This window comes from Solanum stenotomum, chromosome 12, assembly GCF_019186545.1.
Source record: "Solanum stenotomum isolate F172 chromosome 12, ASM1918654v1, whole genome shotgun sequence".
Classification (NCBI taxonomy): domain Eukaryota; kingdom Viridiplantae; phylum Streptophyta; class Magnoliopsida; order Solanales; family Solanaceae; genus Solanum; species Solanum stenotomum.
The window spans coordinates 49,010,014-49,026,793 of NC_064293.1; the positions used below are offsets into that span (position 1 = coordinate 49,010,014).

At 34.7% G+C, this 16,780-nt stretch overlaps 3 protein-coding genes across 3 annotated transcripts; 2 read left to right on the plus strand and 1 right to left on the minus strand.

Moving 5' to 3' along the window:
- The first annotated feature begins 1,092 nt into the window (after nucleotides 1–1,092).
- Nucleotides 1,093–2,698, plus strand: LOC125847504 (bidirectional sugar transporter SWEET6a-like). The gene is made up of 6 exons (XM_049527107.1): nucleotides 1,093–1,138; nucleotides 1,543–1,579; nucleotides 1,778–1,994; nucleotides 2,071–2,232; nucleotides 2,349–2,468; nucleotides 2,568–2,698. Exons 1-6 carry the CDS (start codon nucleotides 1,093–1,095, stop codon nucleotides 2,685–2,687), a joined length of 702 nt encoding a protein of 233 aa, XP_049383064.1. The 3' UTR covers nucleotides 2,688–2,698.
- A 1,042-nt stretch (nucleotides 2,699–3,740) lies between these two features.
- On the plus strand, nucleotides 3,741–7,180 carry LOC125847813 (peptidyl-prolyl cis-trans isomerase CYP38, chloroplastic). Its single transcript, XM_049527518.1, has 7 exons — nucleotides 3,741–4,062; nucleotides 4,379–4,665; nucleotides 4,777–4,976; nucleotides 5,618–5,853; nucleotides 5,980–6,122; nucleotides 6,654–6,725; nucleotides 6,828–7,180. The coding sequence occupies exons 1-7, from the start codon at nucleotides 3,873–3,875 to the stop codon at nucleotides 7,053–7,055; spliced, it is 1,356 nt and encodes a 451-aa protein (XP_049383475.1). The 5' UTR covers nucleotides 3,741–3,872; the 3' UTR covers nucleotides 7,056–7,180.
- A 1,937-nt stretch (nucleotides 7,181–9,117) lies between these two features.
- Nucleotides 9,118–16,158, minus strand: LOC125847812 (uncharacterized). Its single transcript, XM_049527517.1, has 20 exons — nucleotides 15,910–16,158; nucleotides 15,658–15,809; nucleotides 14,717–14,754; nucleotides 14,426–14,448; nucleotides 13,454–13,560; nucleotides 13,315–13,366; nucleotides 13,142–13,226; nucleotides 12,421–12,511; nucleotides 11,498–11,536; nucleotides 11,250–11,317; nucleotides 11,092–11,154; nucleotides 10,929–10,984; nucleotides 10,775–10,848; nucleotides 10,552–10,644; nucleotides 10,369–10,470; nucleotides 10,193–10,273; nucleotides 10,030–10,121; nucleotides 9,872–9,887; nucleotides 9,651–9,761; nucleotides 9,118–9,559 (listed from the first exon to the last, which is right to left on the minus strand). The coding sequence occupies exons 2-20, from the start codon at nucleotides 15,778–15,780 to the stop codon at nucleotides 9,458–9,460; spliced, it is 1,416 nt and encodes a 471-aa protein (XP_049383474.1). The 5' UTR covers nucleotides 15,781–15,809; nucleotides 15,910–16,158; the 3' UTR covers nucleotides 9,118–9,457.
- Nucleotides 16,159–16,780: the final 622 nt, after the last annotated feature.

Consider the following 16,780-nt stretch of genomic DNA (forward strand, 5'->3'; position numbering starts at 1 on the left):
ATAAAAGACATTTTTATAAATAATAATAATAATAATTAATACCAATTTGAACGACAACATTTTATTTATAAACATAAAAGTTCTTGAAAATTATTTCAAGTTCTATCTATTATGTATATTTTGTATATTAAAACTAACTAGCAACATCCCTATTTGTAATACTTATTTATAATAGTAAGAAATCAAATTAAACTAGAACTAGAAAACCTATTTTATATAAATTAGAACAAACGAATCCTAACTAGACATAGTTAAAAAATAACAAATCTTAAACAATTTAAGATTCCTACTCCAACGTTGAATTATTATTTCAACATTCATCAAAGTTTTATCTTCTTATTAATAATATAATTGACTTTCACGCCAGGGTACATAGTTGGTGTAATTAACCAATAAGAATTAGGAAAAAAAGATTTATTTGCAAATAGTTGGAAAAATAATATCAATAGGCAATTACGTAACTAACTAAGCGGAACACTCACTGCACTCTCGTTTGGCGTGATAGTCTGTTGAAAATAAAAGATAATAATAATAATAATAATAATAATAATAATAATAATTAAAAGAAAATCACACCGTGATATAATTTAACTTTGTTGGAGTATATATTATAACTATAATAGGTTGACAAGACTCTTATTAAGTTATTATTTAATGCTAATACAATAATATTGATTCATGAATTTTAAAATATTTCTTTGGTTTAATTAATACTTTAAAGTTTCATTTACATTATTTTAGCTTTAATTGACTTATTCCAGAATTACGTATTTAATCATTTGGTATATATAGTAAGATATGATAAAGACGAAAAATAAAAAAGTAAACCTTGTTTATAAAGGATTAGATTAAAACAAGTTTTGGATGAAATTCTAATCGGAGTAGATGAAAGAAACGAAGAATCCAAATAAGACTTAAATTTGGATTAGTTAGGACACAGTCCCACTAAAACTCTATTAACTTAATTTCTACATCTATATAAACACGCCTCTCTTCCCTCCATCACATTAGTCACACTTTTCTTCCCTTCTCTGAATCCGGAATTCCTCTGTTCGTTCGTTCGTTCAAGTTTTTTCTCAAAAGCTACCGAAGATGGTGATGAGTGCAGATAATATTCGTTTTGTCGTCGGCATTATTGGTATGAGTTTTCGATCTTCTCTTCTATTTTTTTGATTTTGAATGGATAAAGTGTTTATAGTTACGTTTAAGTTGATTGAACTCTGTTAATTGATTCTCATTCGAATTGGTGAATGAATTGAGTGATGATACTTCGATTTTGTTGAATTTCTTCTAATAAACCAGGTTTTTATGCTTTTTTTGATGAATCGATTTGTCTAAACTACTCTTCCTCTGCTTTTTTTTTTCCTGCTATTTATCAAAGTTCTCATGGACACATGCATGATGCATGGCAGCATTAATTCTACTAATCTGAACGGATTAGGCGTAGGACGTATGAATTTAAGTCTGTTGACATACATACATGCATACGTGTTTGATTATGTAAACAATTTCTCTAATGTTCGATCTCTTCTTCTTTTGCAGGCAATGTCTTATCGTTCGTTCTCTTTGCTTCGCCAGTGTAATATATCTTCTCTCTATGTATTTGCTTAATAGCAGTTCGATTCGATTAATCTCATGTGTAGTCACTTAATAAAGAGATTTAATTCATAGAAACATCAATCAAATTAGGCATCTATATGGAAAAATCAAAGTTTAAATATACTCTGTTATCCTCAAAGTTTATGTTTACTGAATTTGATTTCTGTGATTAATTCAGGCCAACATTTTGTCGAATCATCAAAAACAAATCGGTGGAGGAGTTCCACCCGTACCCATACCTTGCATCTACAATGAACTGTATGATGTGGATTTTCTACGGCATGCCTTTCGTTCATCCACACAGCGTTCTTGTGGTCACCATCAACAGCATTGGTCTCTTCATGCAGTTGTGCTATATTTCCATATTTTTCTTCTACACTGGCAAAAGATATCGGGTAACTCTCTAACCAATTTTTAATGTAAGTTAAAAATTATGCTCTTATATATAACACTTTGTGTTTTCAATCTCAGCTACAAATAGTTTCCATTTTGTTCGGTGAAATCGTGGGGCTGGCCGCCGCCGTAGCTGGAACCATGTTAGGCTTGCACACTTACGCAAGTAGAACCACGGTTGTGGGAATTCTGGCAACCGCCTTCGGAATTTGTATGTATGGATCCCCTCTAACAATCATGGTATGTACAAAGGCCTAGTTCTGGTGTTGATTAATTTCATATATGTAGAATATCAAACTTAGTAGTTTATTTTGTACTTTGGCTAATTTTAATTTTTGTGGGTTTTCTGAAAACAGTACAAGGTGATCAAAACAAAGAGTGCTGAATTCTTGCCAAAGACGCTTTCCATAGCATGCTTCCTTAATGGAATCTGCTGGGCCGGCTATGCTCTCCTCAAGTTTGATCCCTACATCTTGGTGTGTCTTTTTGTTCTTAAATTTCATCTACAGTATTTGTTTCTGTAACTGGAATTGATTTGTATACTAATTAACTTGTAATGCTCTGATATCGTGTAGACTGGAAACGGAGTTGGAGCACTATTAGCATTAGTTCAGCTGGCATTGATCGTCATTTACCGCAACCCGCCTCCCAAAGACGAGAAGCCATCTAAAGTGGAGCTCCAAAACGTCGTCTGATTTCTCCCAACAGAAGACTATGATCCCCTTAGATTAGATTTTGTTTCTGTTATCCCCTTCCTATTTCCACGAGAATACGAATTTCTGCGGTTTTTGCTTTAGTCATTCAATTTTCAGTAATTTTTTAAAAGTTAAATATAGATTCTTTACCTCGGTTTATAATTACTACTTACTAAATTTGTTTCACATTATATACCGGAGAGATGTTGTTTCCCTTAGCTTCCATGATTGCTGGCATTTTCTGCTTTCCATATAATTGCATAATGTATGGTTTCTAAGAGTAAAAGCAATTTTGCTATACTTAAAAATCTTGATCCTCCGTGAACCATTTATTCCAACATGAGTTGAATTACGATCTAGAGTCCGAAGTTACGTAACAAATTGAATAATGAGATCTCTTTAGCTTTGGTGCCATTAATATCCGCAATCCCATATCTAATGAAAGAGTTTTTGTCCTTGAAGTAGTCATCTACTACTTCTGTACAAGTAACCTTAACAAGTACTGTTTGGGCAATCAATAAGGGGATTTACAATAAAAAAAATTATTTGCCTCTAGGACGCAACGACGTATACTCCATATGCAATAAATAAATAAATAGTATCCTATTTATATTCTATGTTTTTCAACAAATGCACCTCCTGGAATTCAACAATCAAAGAGTAATATTTATCCGTACACTACTTATTTTATTATATTCTTTAAAAGTTCCTATTATTTGAAAAAAATACAAAATTTCTACTCTCTCCTATTCTTGGATGCATCACTTGTATCTGGATTCCACCAAATTTAAGAACTTTTTGTAATTTGAAAAAAAATAGGAATAAATTGTAAATAACTAACACTATGAAATTTGTGTAAAAATTGCGGGTAAGATTGTGTGCAAGGTCTCGGCCCAATTTAGCGATAAAGCCCAGAAAGAGCCCACTAAACGTCACCGTATTAGTAATATCCAATTGAAGTGACACTCAATTATCTTATCCGGAGCATGAGGTTGACCTTAGTCTCTGGTATTCCAATTTTATCTTTATCTCTTTCCATTCTCCTCTTGTCCATTACACCTAATTTTCAATCTCAATTTCTCCATTAATAACACTTACATTTTGTCAAAGATATTTTTTTCTCCAAACCCTAAATGTCCTCTACATTTGCTTAACTGTGTAAACAAACTAGTTGTAAATTCATCAATGGCAGCATCTGTTTCCTGCCACTATTTTTCTTCCCCATTAACAACTTCTACCAAATCCATCAAGCCTAAGCTCAATTACAGCCATTTTGCACCTACTCTTAGTAAAGGATCGATCCGCCATTTTGTTCCACTATGTTCTTCACAACGTTCGCCTCCTTCTGAATCTGAATGCCAAGACAAAGAGGCAAGTTCTATTATTCTCCTTCATATTTTATTTTAAAAATGGGTGTTTATTAGTTCCAAATGAGCTAATGGGAATTCAATATCTAAATGAGAAGTTTGAGAGTACAATTGCATCTATTACTTCGTAGTGTTGATATTTTTAGTATAAAAATCGACTATATGCATATAGTGTGAGCTGATTTCACTGCCTTAACTGTACAATGTTGGCATTTGTAAGTAATGACAAGATTGCAGTTGATAATTCTTTCTAAAGTTCTCAAGTGCCTGTTCTGAATAAGTAGGAACTTATATGATGAAGATTTTTCCTGAACCTGCAGAAAGATTGGTTTTTGTCATTGAAGAAATGTGCAGCTGCAGTTGCATTGTCAGTTAGTTTGATAACTGGACTACCTGGATCGCAATGGTTGAGTCCTGCTCATGCGAGCACCCCAGCATTGCCAGATGTCTCTGTATTGATCTCAGGGCCACCAATTAAGGATCCAGGGGCGTTATTGAGGTATGCATTGCCTATAGACAACAAGGCAATAAGAGAAGTCCAAAAGCCCCTTGAAGATATTACTGATAGTCTCAAGATTGCTGGTGTCAAGGCACTTGACTCTGTTGAAAGAGTAAGATGTCATTTGCTTAGTTGCTCCCACTTAGATAATTTATTGGCTTGAATCTGCTCCTTAATGTAGCTTCCTAGATTCGTAATGGTGGTTCGTATTTTAACTGTGTAGAATACAAGACAAGCATCTCGAGCTCTCAAGGAAGGGAAAACCTTGATTGTTTCAGGAGTAGCTAAGTCAAAGACTGACCACGCTATTGAATTGCTAAACAAACTAGAAGCTGGGTTAGGTGAGCTTCAACAAATTGTTGAAGACAGGAATCGAGATGCTGTTGCACCTAAACAGAAGGAATTGCTTAACTATGTTGGAGGGTAAGTATAGCTAGCTTAGTCTACTTATAAAAAAGTATTGATAGCTTAGTTTGCCTTGTTCTTTTGATGCACATTTTCATGCACCCTGCGAGTTGTAAAGAGGAATGAGGTGTCGGGCTTTGATTTTCTGTTTGATGATGCATCAGTATGATGCTTGGTTACTGCTTGATGTACTTAATTTTAACTTCACGTGAGACTGAAAAAGAGAACACTCATGTACATACTTAGCCGAAGTGTCTGTTCTGCCCTGAATATGTAATGGGTAGCTTGGTTTAGGCAAAGTCAATATCCATATACAGTGTTGTATTTTCTGTGCTTAGAACTGGAATGTTCTAAAGTCGAGACCTTGGTCCAAAATAACTTTTTCTTCAGAAACTTTGACAAAGCAATTGCTTTGGTAGAATTTATGCCATGGACGCACCGAAGTGTCAATGGATGGATGCATGTTTAAGTTAGCTACTTATTCCAGTTTGAATACCAAAATAAGAATTTTTGTTGGCTATGGACCAATTCTAGGAATAGAAAGTGAGGAGTGACGAAAACTTTTAAAAATGGTGAATTTCCAAAATTATGCCTTTCTCATTTAGACCCCTTGTCATTGACTGCAGCTGAGATCTTCCTGGGGCATTCGATTTCTGCAGAGTTGAAGAGGATATGGTGGATGGATTCCCATATGAAGTACCTGAAGAATATCAAAATATGCCTTTACTGAAGGGAAGAGCAACTGTGGATATGAAGGTCAAAGTCAAAGACAATCCCAACCTGGAGGAATGCGTATTTCGTATTGTTCTAGATGGATATAATGCTCCAGTTACTGCTGGAAATTTTATAGACTTGGTCGAGAGGCATTTCTATGATGGCATGGATATTCAAAGAGGTAAGCTTATGATTTTTGCGAACCGATGGACAAATAAAGCTGTCTATGCATCAAACAAGGAATGTTGTCTGTTTAGTTTGTGACCTGTATATGTTCTTGAAACTCATTATTGTGGATGTTCTGCAGCGGATGGGTTTGTGGTCCAAACAGGAGATCCTGAAGGTCCAGCTGAAGGTTTTATTGACCCCAGTACAGAGAAAACCCGGACAATACCTCTAGAGATTATGGTGGTTGGTGAAAAAGCACCATTCTATGGAGAAACTTTAGAAGTAAGTTTATGTTGTTGTCATTTTGCCGCCTCTAAATTTAACTTCTTGGTGTCCTACCCCTGATCACTTACTTCTCTCCAATTGCTCAGTAGAAGCTATAAACAGTATAAGAGTAGACGTTGTCAGCCAGACTATCGTCATATGGATTATACATTTATACCCAGTTTCTTGTGATGGTCTTAGAAATTACCATAGACCTGTAATTGTGGAGAGAAAGATCACTTGCCCCAGCATTGGGCCTTTGGCATTCCTGCTCTTGCATAGATCTCACTTCTCCCATCATCCAAGAGTAGGAATCCGTGTTGAGAAATGGATTTATATTCCCTCAGCACTAAACTTTCCCTACTTACACCATCACAGATTCACAGCCTTAAACATGAACGTTCTCCATTATACTAAACCAGCCAAAATGTTTCTGATACACTCAACAAAGGTTTCATATTTGCCTTTATCATAGTATTCTTCTCTTTTCACTTTATATTCCTACTTATTGCTTCTGTATATAATAAGTCTCTGGAATAATTTCTACAGGATCTTGGTCTATACAAGGCTCAAACAAGACTACCTTTCAATGCTTTTGGAACAATGGCCATGGCTAGAGAAGTGAGATACCTTTACTTTTGATGTTGCATCTGCTTATTTCATGTAACTTTATTTGATGACCTTTATATTTGTCAACACTCATTGGATTATGGGCGCTTACAGGAATTTGAGAATAACTCTGCCTCAAGTCAGGTGTTTTGGCTGTTGAAAGAAAGTGAACTGACTCCTAGCAACGCCAATATATTGGATGGTCGATATGCTGTGTTTGGTTATGTGACAGAAAATGAGGACTTTTTGGCAGATCTGAAGGTGGGAGATGTGATAGAATCAATACAAGTTGTATCTGGCCTCGATAATCTTGTGAATCCAAGCTACAAGATTGCTGGTTAGAGATGTCATTTAAGTGAGGAATTATCGGAATTAAGACCTGCATTGAGTTGTTCACGATACTCTGTGAAGAGTATAATCATTATTTTCATCATATATTCAACAATTTCAGTTTCTTGCTTTTGAAATATCATGTATAATGTGAACCCCCGGATTAGGCCAAAAGGTACCATTTTACCTTCCACTCACTTCAGGAACTAAATGTGGAGCAATATATATCTGTTTATTTTTTCTCCATACCTCTAAATTCATAATCCACACTAACAATTCTCTTGCTATTTCCCCAATTGTTTTATAAATCCATCTTTTCCAACAAAACTTGACTTCATCCCCTATTTGACGCAGAGTTTTTGACTTTTTAACTTTCAATAAACAAAGTCCATGTTCAGTTGGCATCAAGATGCATCTGAAATTAAATTTGTACTTTGTACACAACAGCTGATGTCACTTCTGCGAAGCTCAAATCTGGATATGACATGTCACAGCAATATATCTCCCACAGGCAAATTCCAAATTTATATACATCACACTTTCGATTATAGGGGATGCCATTAAAACCCTAACTAGTATAACATACTAGAAAGAAATACGTTCATTGAAAAGTTAATGAGATAAGGCACTGCTTGGACATTTGATGCTTAACCTATGGATCAAACATTTATAGGGAAGTTTGGCAAGCGAAGGGCATATTCAATTTTCATCACCAATTACAAAACCCTGAAAAATAAAGAAGCAAAGAGGATATAGAGATTCCAGCTTTCTCCCCATGATAGATTGATTGATTGAATGAAGAGGGCTGGGTTTCCTAACACCACTGAACTCTGAGAAATCCCTGTCTTGGTCTTTGATTTGGAACTTGATGACACTCAATCTGTTTTACTGCAGGTCCCATCAATCAAGAATGAAAATCAAGTCTAGCATATTTGATACTCCCTCCGTCCCTTTTTAGTTGTCCACTTTAGAAATGACACACAGATTAAGGCAACAATGATTAGCACAGTGAAGTTACAATTTTACCCTTATGACAACTTTTCACTTCAAAATTACAACCACTTATTTGAATTAAAGTGAAATAAATTGGAGGGAAACAACATACACTTTTACAATTTTCAAGAAGTGTAAATAAGGGTATAATAGGAAAAAATTTGTTGTCCTTTCTTGATTTGTCAAAATGGACAACTAAATAGGGACAACCAAAAAAGGAAATATGGACAAGTAAATAGGGACGGAGGGAGTATCAAATCAAGGAGATTCTATTCCCAAAATAGAACGGGAGAGGATCAATCTAGCAACCATCAATTCACTTTTATATTAGTACTTGTTTTTTCACTTTATCTGTTTTGCTTCACTTTCTCTCTTCCAGGATCATAATCGACACCAGTCCGTTCTTATAAAAAAGGGCAAAGCAAACTGTATTTGCTAGTATATGGCCAAAAACATCCTTTAATTATAAATTTAACTTTAAACTACATCCTTGAACTATCCTATCCCTTGACTAGTTATCTATCAAGAAACTAAGGACCTGATTTAATCCATAAAAGTTAATTCACTTTTTTCATAAAAAGATTAAGGCCACTTCATAAATTTCAAATAATGTTTTCTTTCATTAAATATGAACATGAAAATTAATGATCATGGGAATTTAACTGATTTTAAAAAGAATTCATTATTAACCATCTCCAATTTAAGAGTGCACTCTTAAATTTCAACTCATCATCAATGGAATGCATGCAAAATCAAACTACAATCAACAATCTAGTGCTGCTTAGTACCAAAAAGGTTATACCATCAATTTCAAAAGATAGAGAAGCACGACAATTTCCCAGCTAATATGTTGTTCCATGGAAGATCAATACTTTTCAATATATGGCGTAATTAAAAGAGTGCCAAGATTATACGTAGAACCCATCAAAAATTGATTCCTGCTATAAATCTCAAGAGTTTTAGCGTTACCTTTCTGCAGTTGCAACTTGCAAATTCTGCTCAAGTCAAAATAGATGGTACTCATCATGAATAGAACTGTTGTTCTTTCCTTCAAAAACTAAGCAAATAAACAAACTTCAGGTACATCAAATCCTCTTAACATATATTCATTCACCAACCACCGAGTAGAAAGAGAAGGTATTACGGAAGCATGAGCTTCTGCAATATTCAGAAATCGGTCATACCAAGAATCCATTTTTTGTGCTAGGATACAGAAAATTGTTGAGAATACTAGGAGGATATTATCATATCCAGTAAATGGTAGTAACTTTCTACAAAAACTCTAGTATAACTCTTGAGACCCCTTTCACGTGTCATTTAAAGACTTCTGTACAAATTGGCTGTAATATGTTGCTTGAGATATACTATAACCAAATATACCTACTGTAGAATATATTTTGTAGTGATGACTGGGGGAAATATCATACACGGCGTTTTTTCTTCTCCGGTGTTGCATGAACCTGTGCTTTTATTCCATAAGTCTTTAACTGGAAATTTTCAAATGCATCAGAAATAGCTTCCACCTGAAAATTTGAGTAGGATACAAAAAAACTGAGATCAGGCATAATGGAGAAGAATACAAAAAACAAATGCAGAGTCTTTATCTGGACAGACCAGGTGGGGCTTTTTGGAGTAGACTCTCACAATCATATCTTGATATGATGATGGCAGCAAGTGGCTGATGCGATCATCAGGTATAGAGAACTTCTCGTCACATTCATAATCCTTAATTTCAATCAAATCATTAGGAGTGAGGTCAGGAAAGATGAAATGCAGACAAGAAAAGTAATTGAATAGATTTTGATGCTCAAACTTGTAGAACCCATAGTCTGTACCTTGAAAAAATGGATACTGGCAGAGGCAACACGTCCAACCAACATACAAAGAAAATAAATTAAAAGGCTCAGAATGATGATAAAAGTGGAGGAGAGGGATAGATAGAGAAATCCCGTGCAAGTGCAAGAACTGCATAGGATGACCCATTTTGACAAACCTTTCAAGCGGATTATGCTTCCCGCGAGTCATATCTATCCTGACATTGGTCACAGCAACGTCCTCTTCATTAAGTATCTCACCGCTACTTTTCTGTAAGATAATGATTATTACCATAGAACTACTAAAGACTCCCAAAAACAGAGATACTTTATGTTAGCTACCTGCGAACAGACAATATCATGTGCCGTGACATCCTTGAAATGCTCTATTTTGTCTCTTGGGACAACATACTCATTACAGAACTGCAATGTACAGAAACAAGAATTGAACGTAAACTTCAAGCATTCCATAATACTCATATAACCGCTTAACAACACCCATTAGATAACCTCAGTACCTGGTACAAATCTCTTCTTCGAACACGAAGGATCAAATCCCTAGATTCCTTCAGTTCCGGGTCTGGAGCAGTCTCGATGGTTTTTAAAATGGTGTCATCTAACTACTTCCACATACACAGAGAAATTATTTTCATGGTTCCATGAAATAAGGAGGTTGAACCTAACAAAAAGATCATGCCGACCTTCCAGTATTGAGAAGGATGCTCTATATGTGATGATATGTGTAGATAATCATTTGCTTTCACTAGTGCATCTACAATCATAAGCTCTATTGCCTGTACAATGATGGGAAAACAAATTGAAAACCTCCACATACTTAAAAATGACATACAAAATGATAACTTCCACATTTCAGATATGATGATGAGAAAATCAGTGCACAACTTCGTCAAATTAGCTATGTACCTTCACTTTAGCGTGAGTATAAACAGTTCTGTGTAGATCAGCTCGTGTGGCAAATAACTTGTGGATGGTTAAATCTGAGGATTTATCCACACAAATAATAAGACCACAAGTCAAACAAAAATAAATAAGATCCTGGTAAGACTTGAGTACTAACAATCTTTGGCTCGATAGCATATCTCATCTCCCAATACCCTCATAGTTTCCATCAACCTACAGAAAATGAAGACAGTTTCATGGTAAAGAATTATTTTTCCTTTCTCTCAGATATTTGTGAAAAGATGTCGATTTACAATAACCAAGAAGATGAAAGAAAAAACCTCTCGAACTGAAAATTGCATCCTACAGCACACGCTCGGCTATCTCGGACAATGTAATCAAACCTGCAAGCCAATGAAAGCTTCATCCAGTGAAAGCTGGAAAAGAATAGGTTGGAGAAAAAAGAGAGGAGAGAATAATCTATAGTTGAGAAACCAACTTGTCAACATCGATTCCATTTCGACCATTAGCCACAATATCATATAAGAACTGCTTCTCCCTTGAGCTCTACATATCAATCAATCAAATTGAAGCAGTGCACTATGATGTGAAACGATGAGCATAAAAAGCTAAAACTTCCAGATTGAAGTGTAAATGCATGTCCAATGAAAACAGTCAAATTGCAAGAATCACGTTTTTTTTCCTCCTGATAACTATGTGCTGGAAATTGGAAAGAGAAGGACTTACTTTTGTCAACGTAAACTTGGAACTAGCAAGTATCATATCCTGTCAAATATAGAGGTCAAAAGGCCACGTTTAAAATTTTTCCTGCTTACAATATAAACAAGTCTTATGATGACTTGTGGCATGTACGATCAATTTGCTTTTAGCTGTATGAAGAAATTGTAACTCACATGAACAGTGAATAACTTCATTATCTCAACCAACGTAGTCATAGCTTGGTCGTAGAATTCGCATGAAGTAATAATAACTCACATGAATGGTGAATAACTTTATTATCTCAACCAACGTATAGTCATAACTTGGTTGTAGAATTCGTTTACTAAGACCTGACATCAGTTACCATTGAAAAGCATTGTAAAGAAGAGCATTGCAAATCAGCAGAAGCTCTTTCTTTACTAGAAGCTCAAGAGAATTTAATGAAAGAAGCTATCTCTTTGCAGGTCTTAGTTCCAAAATACAAATTCTCTTTCAGCCAATAGCTGATGTCATCCAAAGTTCCACATGTCTACCATACTTGAGTAGCACCTCAAATTCAAATTGCTTTTGGAGACAATACAACTTTGCACAAATACTTCATACTATCTCCATTTCAGTTTGTTTGTCCAACTTTCCGTTTTAGTCCGTTTAAAAAAGAATGTCTCTTTCCTTTTTTTTGTCAACTCTTTAATTCTAACTTTTCACATGGCATGTTTAAGACCACAAGTTTAAAAGACAATTTTGGTACATTCTACATATCTTTAATTTAAGACCGCGAGATTCAAAAGTCTTTATTTTCTTAAATTTCGTGTCAAGTCAAAACAGGACAATCAAGTTGAAACAGAGGGAAATATTTTTTTTTGAAACTGTCAATACTACATGTTATAAGCAAATTAACATTCTCATCTTGTATGATATCAGCTAGCATAAATCAAAATAATTCATCTTACCTTGACCTTTTTAATAGTTTCTGAATCAATATCAATACGACGCTCATCAACAATGTGATCAATCATATCCACAGACATTTGCTCATGAGACCTAAAATAAAACATAAAACAAGGTCATTAATGTGCACTACACCATAATAATGACATCACCTCATTATGAGTGCAAGAAGCTTCAAAGAAACTTGAACAACAAAAATATTAAGAAAGTTAACTAGGAAATATCTTCTCAATATCAACACTACAAGCTGCAGGCAAGAGCAGACACAAACAGTTGGAAACAACTAAACAAAATCATCATATGCCAAGGTCCTCCACCATGATTAATTACAACTTTAGGATTTCTACCACATAATTATGCTATAAGCATAACTTTATTTCCTATGATTAAGTGATAAAACTGTCCAACTAGATTGGGATGGAGACATATTGATTTATTGAAGTGAAAAGGGCAAAACTAGAGCTTTCTTAAAGACTTGCATCCAAGAAGGCAATATGAAAGCATTCCCTCTCTAAAAAAGTAAAATCCATTTCTTCCTTATTTGATCACTTCAAGCCCTTACTAAAAGTAGAAGTGTCAGCTAAGATTGAGTATGTTGCAGGGAATTGGAAATGCCAAAAATTCAATTCTTATTAGCCAAGAAAAATTGAATAGCATGAGAATGTGACAGATATCTTTGAGAGGTATCTAAATAACAGAATTCATTCCACAGGAAAGTATTACCAGTCCAATCCATTGCGAACTTGAGGAAGAAACTCGCGTTCGAATAAGTGACTAAAAGGTCCATGTCCAATATCATGTAGAAGACCTGAGAAATTCAACCACAATGGAATGGAGGGTTCATTATTCTGCATTAGGAAGAGCAATCCATGCACAAGGCATTTCATATCACTTACCTGCAAGTTTCACTGTTTGTATATCAAAGTGATCAATTCCAAGCTCCATTCCCTGTAAAAGGAACACTAGGATTACATGAGAACCCCTCAGGTAGTATCAAGTTGAGAAACCAAAATAATAGTATAAACAAATTCATACTTGGTGGGTTTTAAGCTTATGGACAGCTTCATTGGCAAGCCAATACACTCCAAGGGAATGCTCAAATCTAGAATGCACTGCTCCTGGATAGACCATGTATGCCACACCTTAAAGTGAATCCAAGAGCTCATGTTAGTAACAAATTCAAGTCACTACCAGGCTGTTAACTCCTGGATTTACAAGGTTTCCACCAACATTGAGCATAACAGTAAAAGCCAATGGCGGCATCAAGTACTGAGTGGAAGATGGATAATATAAACTTCTCGAACAGATAATATGGATCTCATTTTAACAGAAGGTGAAATTTACCCATTGAGCAATAGGAGACCATATAGTCTTTTTGCAACTTGCATCTAGGCTTGTAACCTTGGGCTTGCCTCTGCCTCTGCAAGAGGCTTGTATGGCAGATATAAATGCAGGGCTTTAAAAGCTAATTATGAGTTCTTAAGTCATCATTTACATGAATATCCAGAACTTGAATAACCTATATAGATATGTCTTCATAGGACACTAAGAAACAAGATAACTTGCAATTTCCTTAAGACCTTACAAGGATCCGACAACAGTCTGAAATGCAACCACAATTTAGATACCACTGAAGTTGAAACAGACTATGTACATTCAAGTGTCACCTCTATTCACAAAGTGAAGCTGAAAGTTGCAGATAATTTCAGAACATATTTAAGAGGCAAAGATAGTTATCAATTTTATCACAGTTTTGGTAACCAAAATCACTTACAATAAAATACAGGTTACTTACATTTTTTATGGCATCCCACATTTATACTAGTAATAATTTTGCAATATGAAAGAACTAAAATTTGGGATGCCAAGCATTTCAGCGGACACGTAGATGATAGATGAGAAAATTTCTTCAAATCCCATATCGAGTCACAAAGCTAAATTTGATGTTCTAGCATAAACAAGCTTGCGCCCATGTATGCAAATAGGGAACAAGAGATAGTAACTTACCTAGTTGTTTAAGATCACGAAGCCTGGAAAACAAAAGAAAAAAACAGTTCAATAACTCTAGTAAAGCTCTCATGAGAAAGTGTTGAACATACAACCGAAAAAGAAGAAAATAAAAGATGACCATCAGGTCATAGGCAGATTGGAGCCAATATGAAAACATATTCTCGACAAAGTATATATATTTACAGTCGGTATGCAATAAACTGAGATCTACCACTTTTGTCAAAAAAAAAACTGAGATCTACCACTACTACTACTACACTACTAGAAGTACATGATAAGGAAACTTACCTTTGAAATTGTTCTGTGTCAATGAACTTCAAGTAGAGCTGCAAAGTTCAGAAAAGATTAAACTTCCAGTACTTTTGCACAAAGCTCTCAATACGAAGTTAAAGAACACGTATAAGAATAGTGAAAATAAGAGTGTAGATCTGAAATCACAATGAGCAAACAGTAACCACCACACCCTAGTGTCTCTCTTGCCTGGTAAACACTCGCTCACTATTAAATAATTACGGGTCAATAACAACTCCTTGATCTATTGGATAAAATACATGTTTTAGCCTGAAAGCTGAAGGAGGATTGCATCACAGGTTAACCAAGGACTGTGTCAGAAAACACTTTGTTACTCTCATTTCTTTTGAGATCAATCCATTCTTACCAGCAAAACAAACTTATGAATTTTGACCTTGATATGCTTCTCGAATAAATCATGAATGTAGAAATAACCATCTTGTCTTGTTAATTGTTATGGTCACATGGTCACTAATCTTTCATTAAATGAAACAAAATCAAAATTTAGGCACAAGCGTTCTAGATAACTTTTTTTTTTATTTGTTGAAGATTTTTAGGAAAATTGTGGATAACAAAAACTTACGAATTGATATTCAAAATAGGTTTGAACTCATTTATTCAGTTTGACAGTGATCAAATTTGGCTAATACGCGGGTACAATTTTAGCAACGACTTACCCATAGAAAACTTTGGATAACAAAAATGTATGAATGCAACTCAAAATAGCTCTGAATTCTCATTTATTTCATTGACAGTTATCAATTTCCTCTAAAATAGTAGTACACTTTTGGCTATATAGCATACACATTTGAAATTGCTCTTTAGCAACAAAACAAAAGAAAAACTAAAGACCTATAAATTGAATCAGTGCAGGTATAAACCTGTACAGAAATGTAGAAGGTAAACTAGCCGGCAGAGAGTGAGAGACAGCGACATACCGGATCAATGTAGATGTTGCCGTGAACGTTGTCATGGATTTGCTTAGAGAATCTGAGATCTTGAGAGGAAGCGAAGTTGAAATTGGAAGAGAAACTGAGTTCTTCATTTGAAAAAGCTCCCATACTCACCCTTGGCTCTCTACTTCACCACTCTACACAGCACAGAAGAAACAACGGAAAATTGCAAAATGAATAAACTAACATTCATATTTAAAGGATAACGGTTGAGTAATTGCGAAAGCGTTTACATACCTTTTGAGGTGCCGAAAGGAGAGAGAAAGAGAGAGCAGCTGGCGTAGAGTAGGAGGAAGAGTATATTTATTTTGCACGAAAATGGGAAGGAGAATGTGAGTAGTGATATAGTAGTGCCGCCAAAGTCTCTTTATTTCAATTTTATTGCTGCAGCAGCAAGTGACACAGGCCGTCCGCTAGGGAATTGGGGCCAGAGAGGCAGTGCGTCAGTGAACATTCGCCACTAACAATGGGGTTTTGAGATATCGCTTTAATTTCTTTTCTTTTTTTTTTTCAAACATTGTACGGTACTTATATTGGAGCTCAAACACCCCCTAACAAAGACATTCCGTACCCAAGGGCTCAAACTCGAGATCTCTTAATTAAGAATGAAGAAGTACTTACCACTCTGCCACAACCTTTGTTGGTTTGCTTTAATTTCAAGTTTCTATTTAACTAACTTGTCAAAAAGAAAATTTTAAGTAACGAATTAATATTCTCCACAACTTTGTGTTTGAGACTTGCTTCCTGGGTTCGACTAATTCACATAAGTTGTACAAAATTTAACTTTTGAAGATAAAATATTTTCTATTATTATATAGGAAAGATTTTAATCCAGATTTCTAATAAAAAAATAGAGGAATACTTACACCAAAACTATTTTTTATAAGCTAAAACTGATGCTTTTCCTTAAAATTACTTTAAAAACATTGATCAAGCATAAATTATTGTTCTAATATTAATAAAAGTTTATTTGAAATTAATTAGTCAAACACAAATTTAATTTGAAAAAGAAAAAAACTACTAGCATATTTGGTCGTTTTTAAATTTTCTTATTTTAAAAAGCATTTTTATTAGAATTATTTTTCAAAAAAAAAAACTTTAAAGAACA

Coding starts and splice junctions, on each gene's coding strand:
- LOC125847813 (XM_049527518.1), top strand. CDS start 3,873: ATGGCAGCATCTGTTTCCTGCCACTATTTTTCTTCCCCATTAACAACT. Junction 4,666..4,776: donor CACTTGACTCTGTTGAAAGA/GTAAGATGTCAT, acceptor TTAACTGTGTAG/AATACAAGACAAGCATCTCG. Junction 6,123..6,653: donor TCTATGGAGAAACTTTAGAA/GTAAGTTTATGT, acceptor TAATTTCTACAG/GATCTTGGTCTATACAAGGC.
- LOC125847504 (XM_049527107.1), top strand. CDS start 1,093: ATGGTGATGAGTGCAGATAATATTCGTTTTGTCGTCGGCATTATTG. Junction 1,580..1,777: donor GTTCTCTTTGCTTCGCCAGT/GTAATATATCTT, acceptor TGATTAATTCAG/GCCAACATTTTGTCGAATCA. Junction 1,995..2,070: donor ACACTGGCAAAAGATATCGG/GTAACTCTCTAA, acceptor TTTCAATCTCAG/CTACAAATAGTTTCCATTTT.
- LOC125847812 (XM_049527517.1), bottom strand. CDS start 15,780: ATGGGAGCTTTTTCAAATGAAGAACTCAGTTTCTCTTCCAATTTCAAC. Junction 14,449..14,716: donor GACACAGAACAATTTCAAAG/GTAAGTTTCCTT, acceptor TTTGTTTTCCAG/GCTTCGTGATCTTAAACAAC. Junction 11,155..11,249: donor AATGGAATCGATGTTGACAA/GTTGGTTTCTCA, acceptor ATTGGCTTGCAG/GTTTGATTACATTGTCCGAG.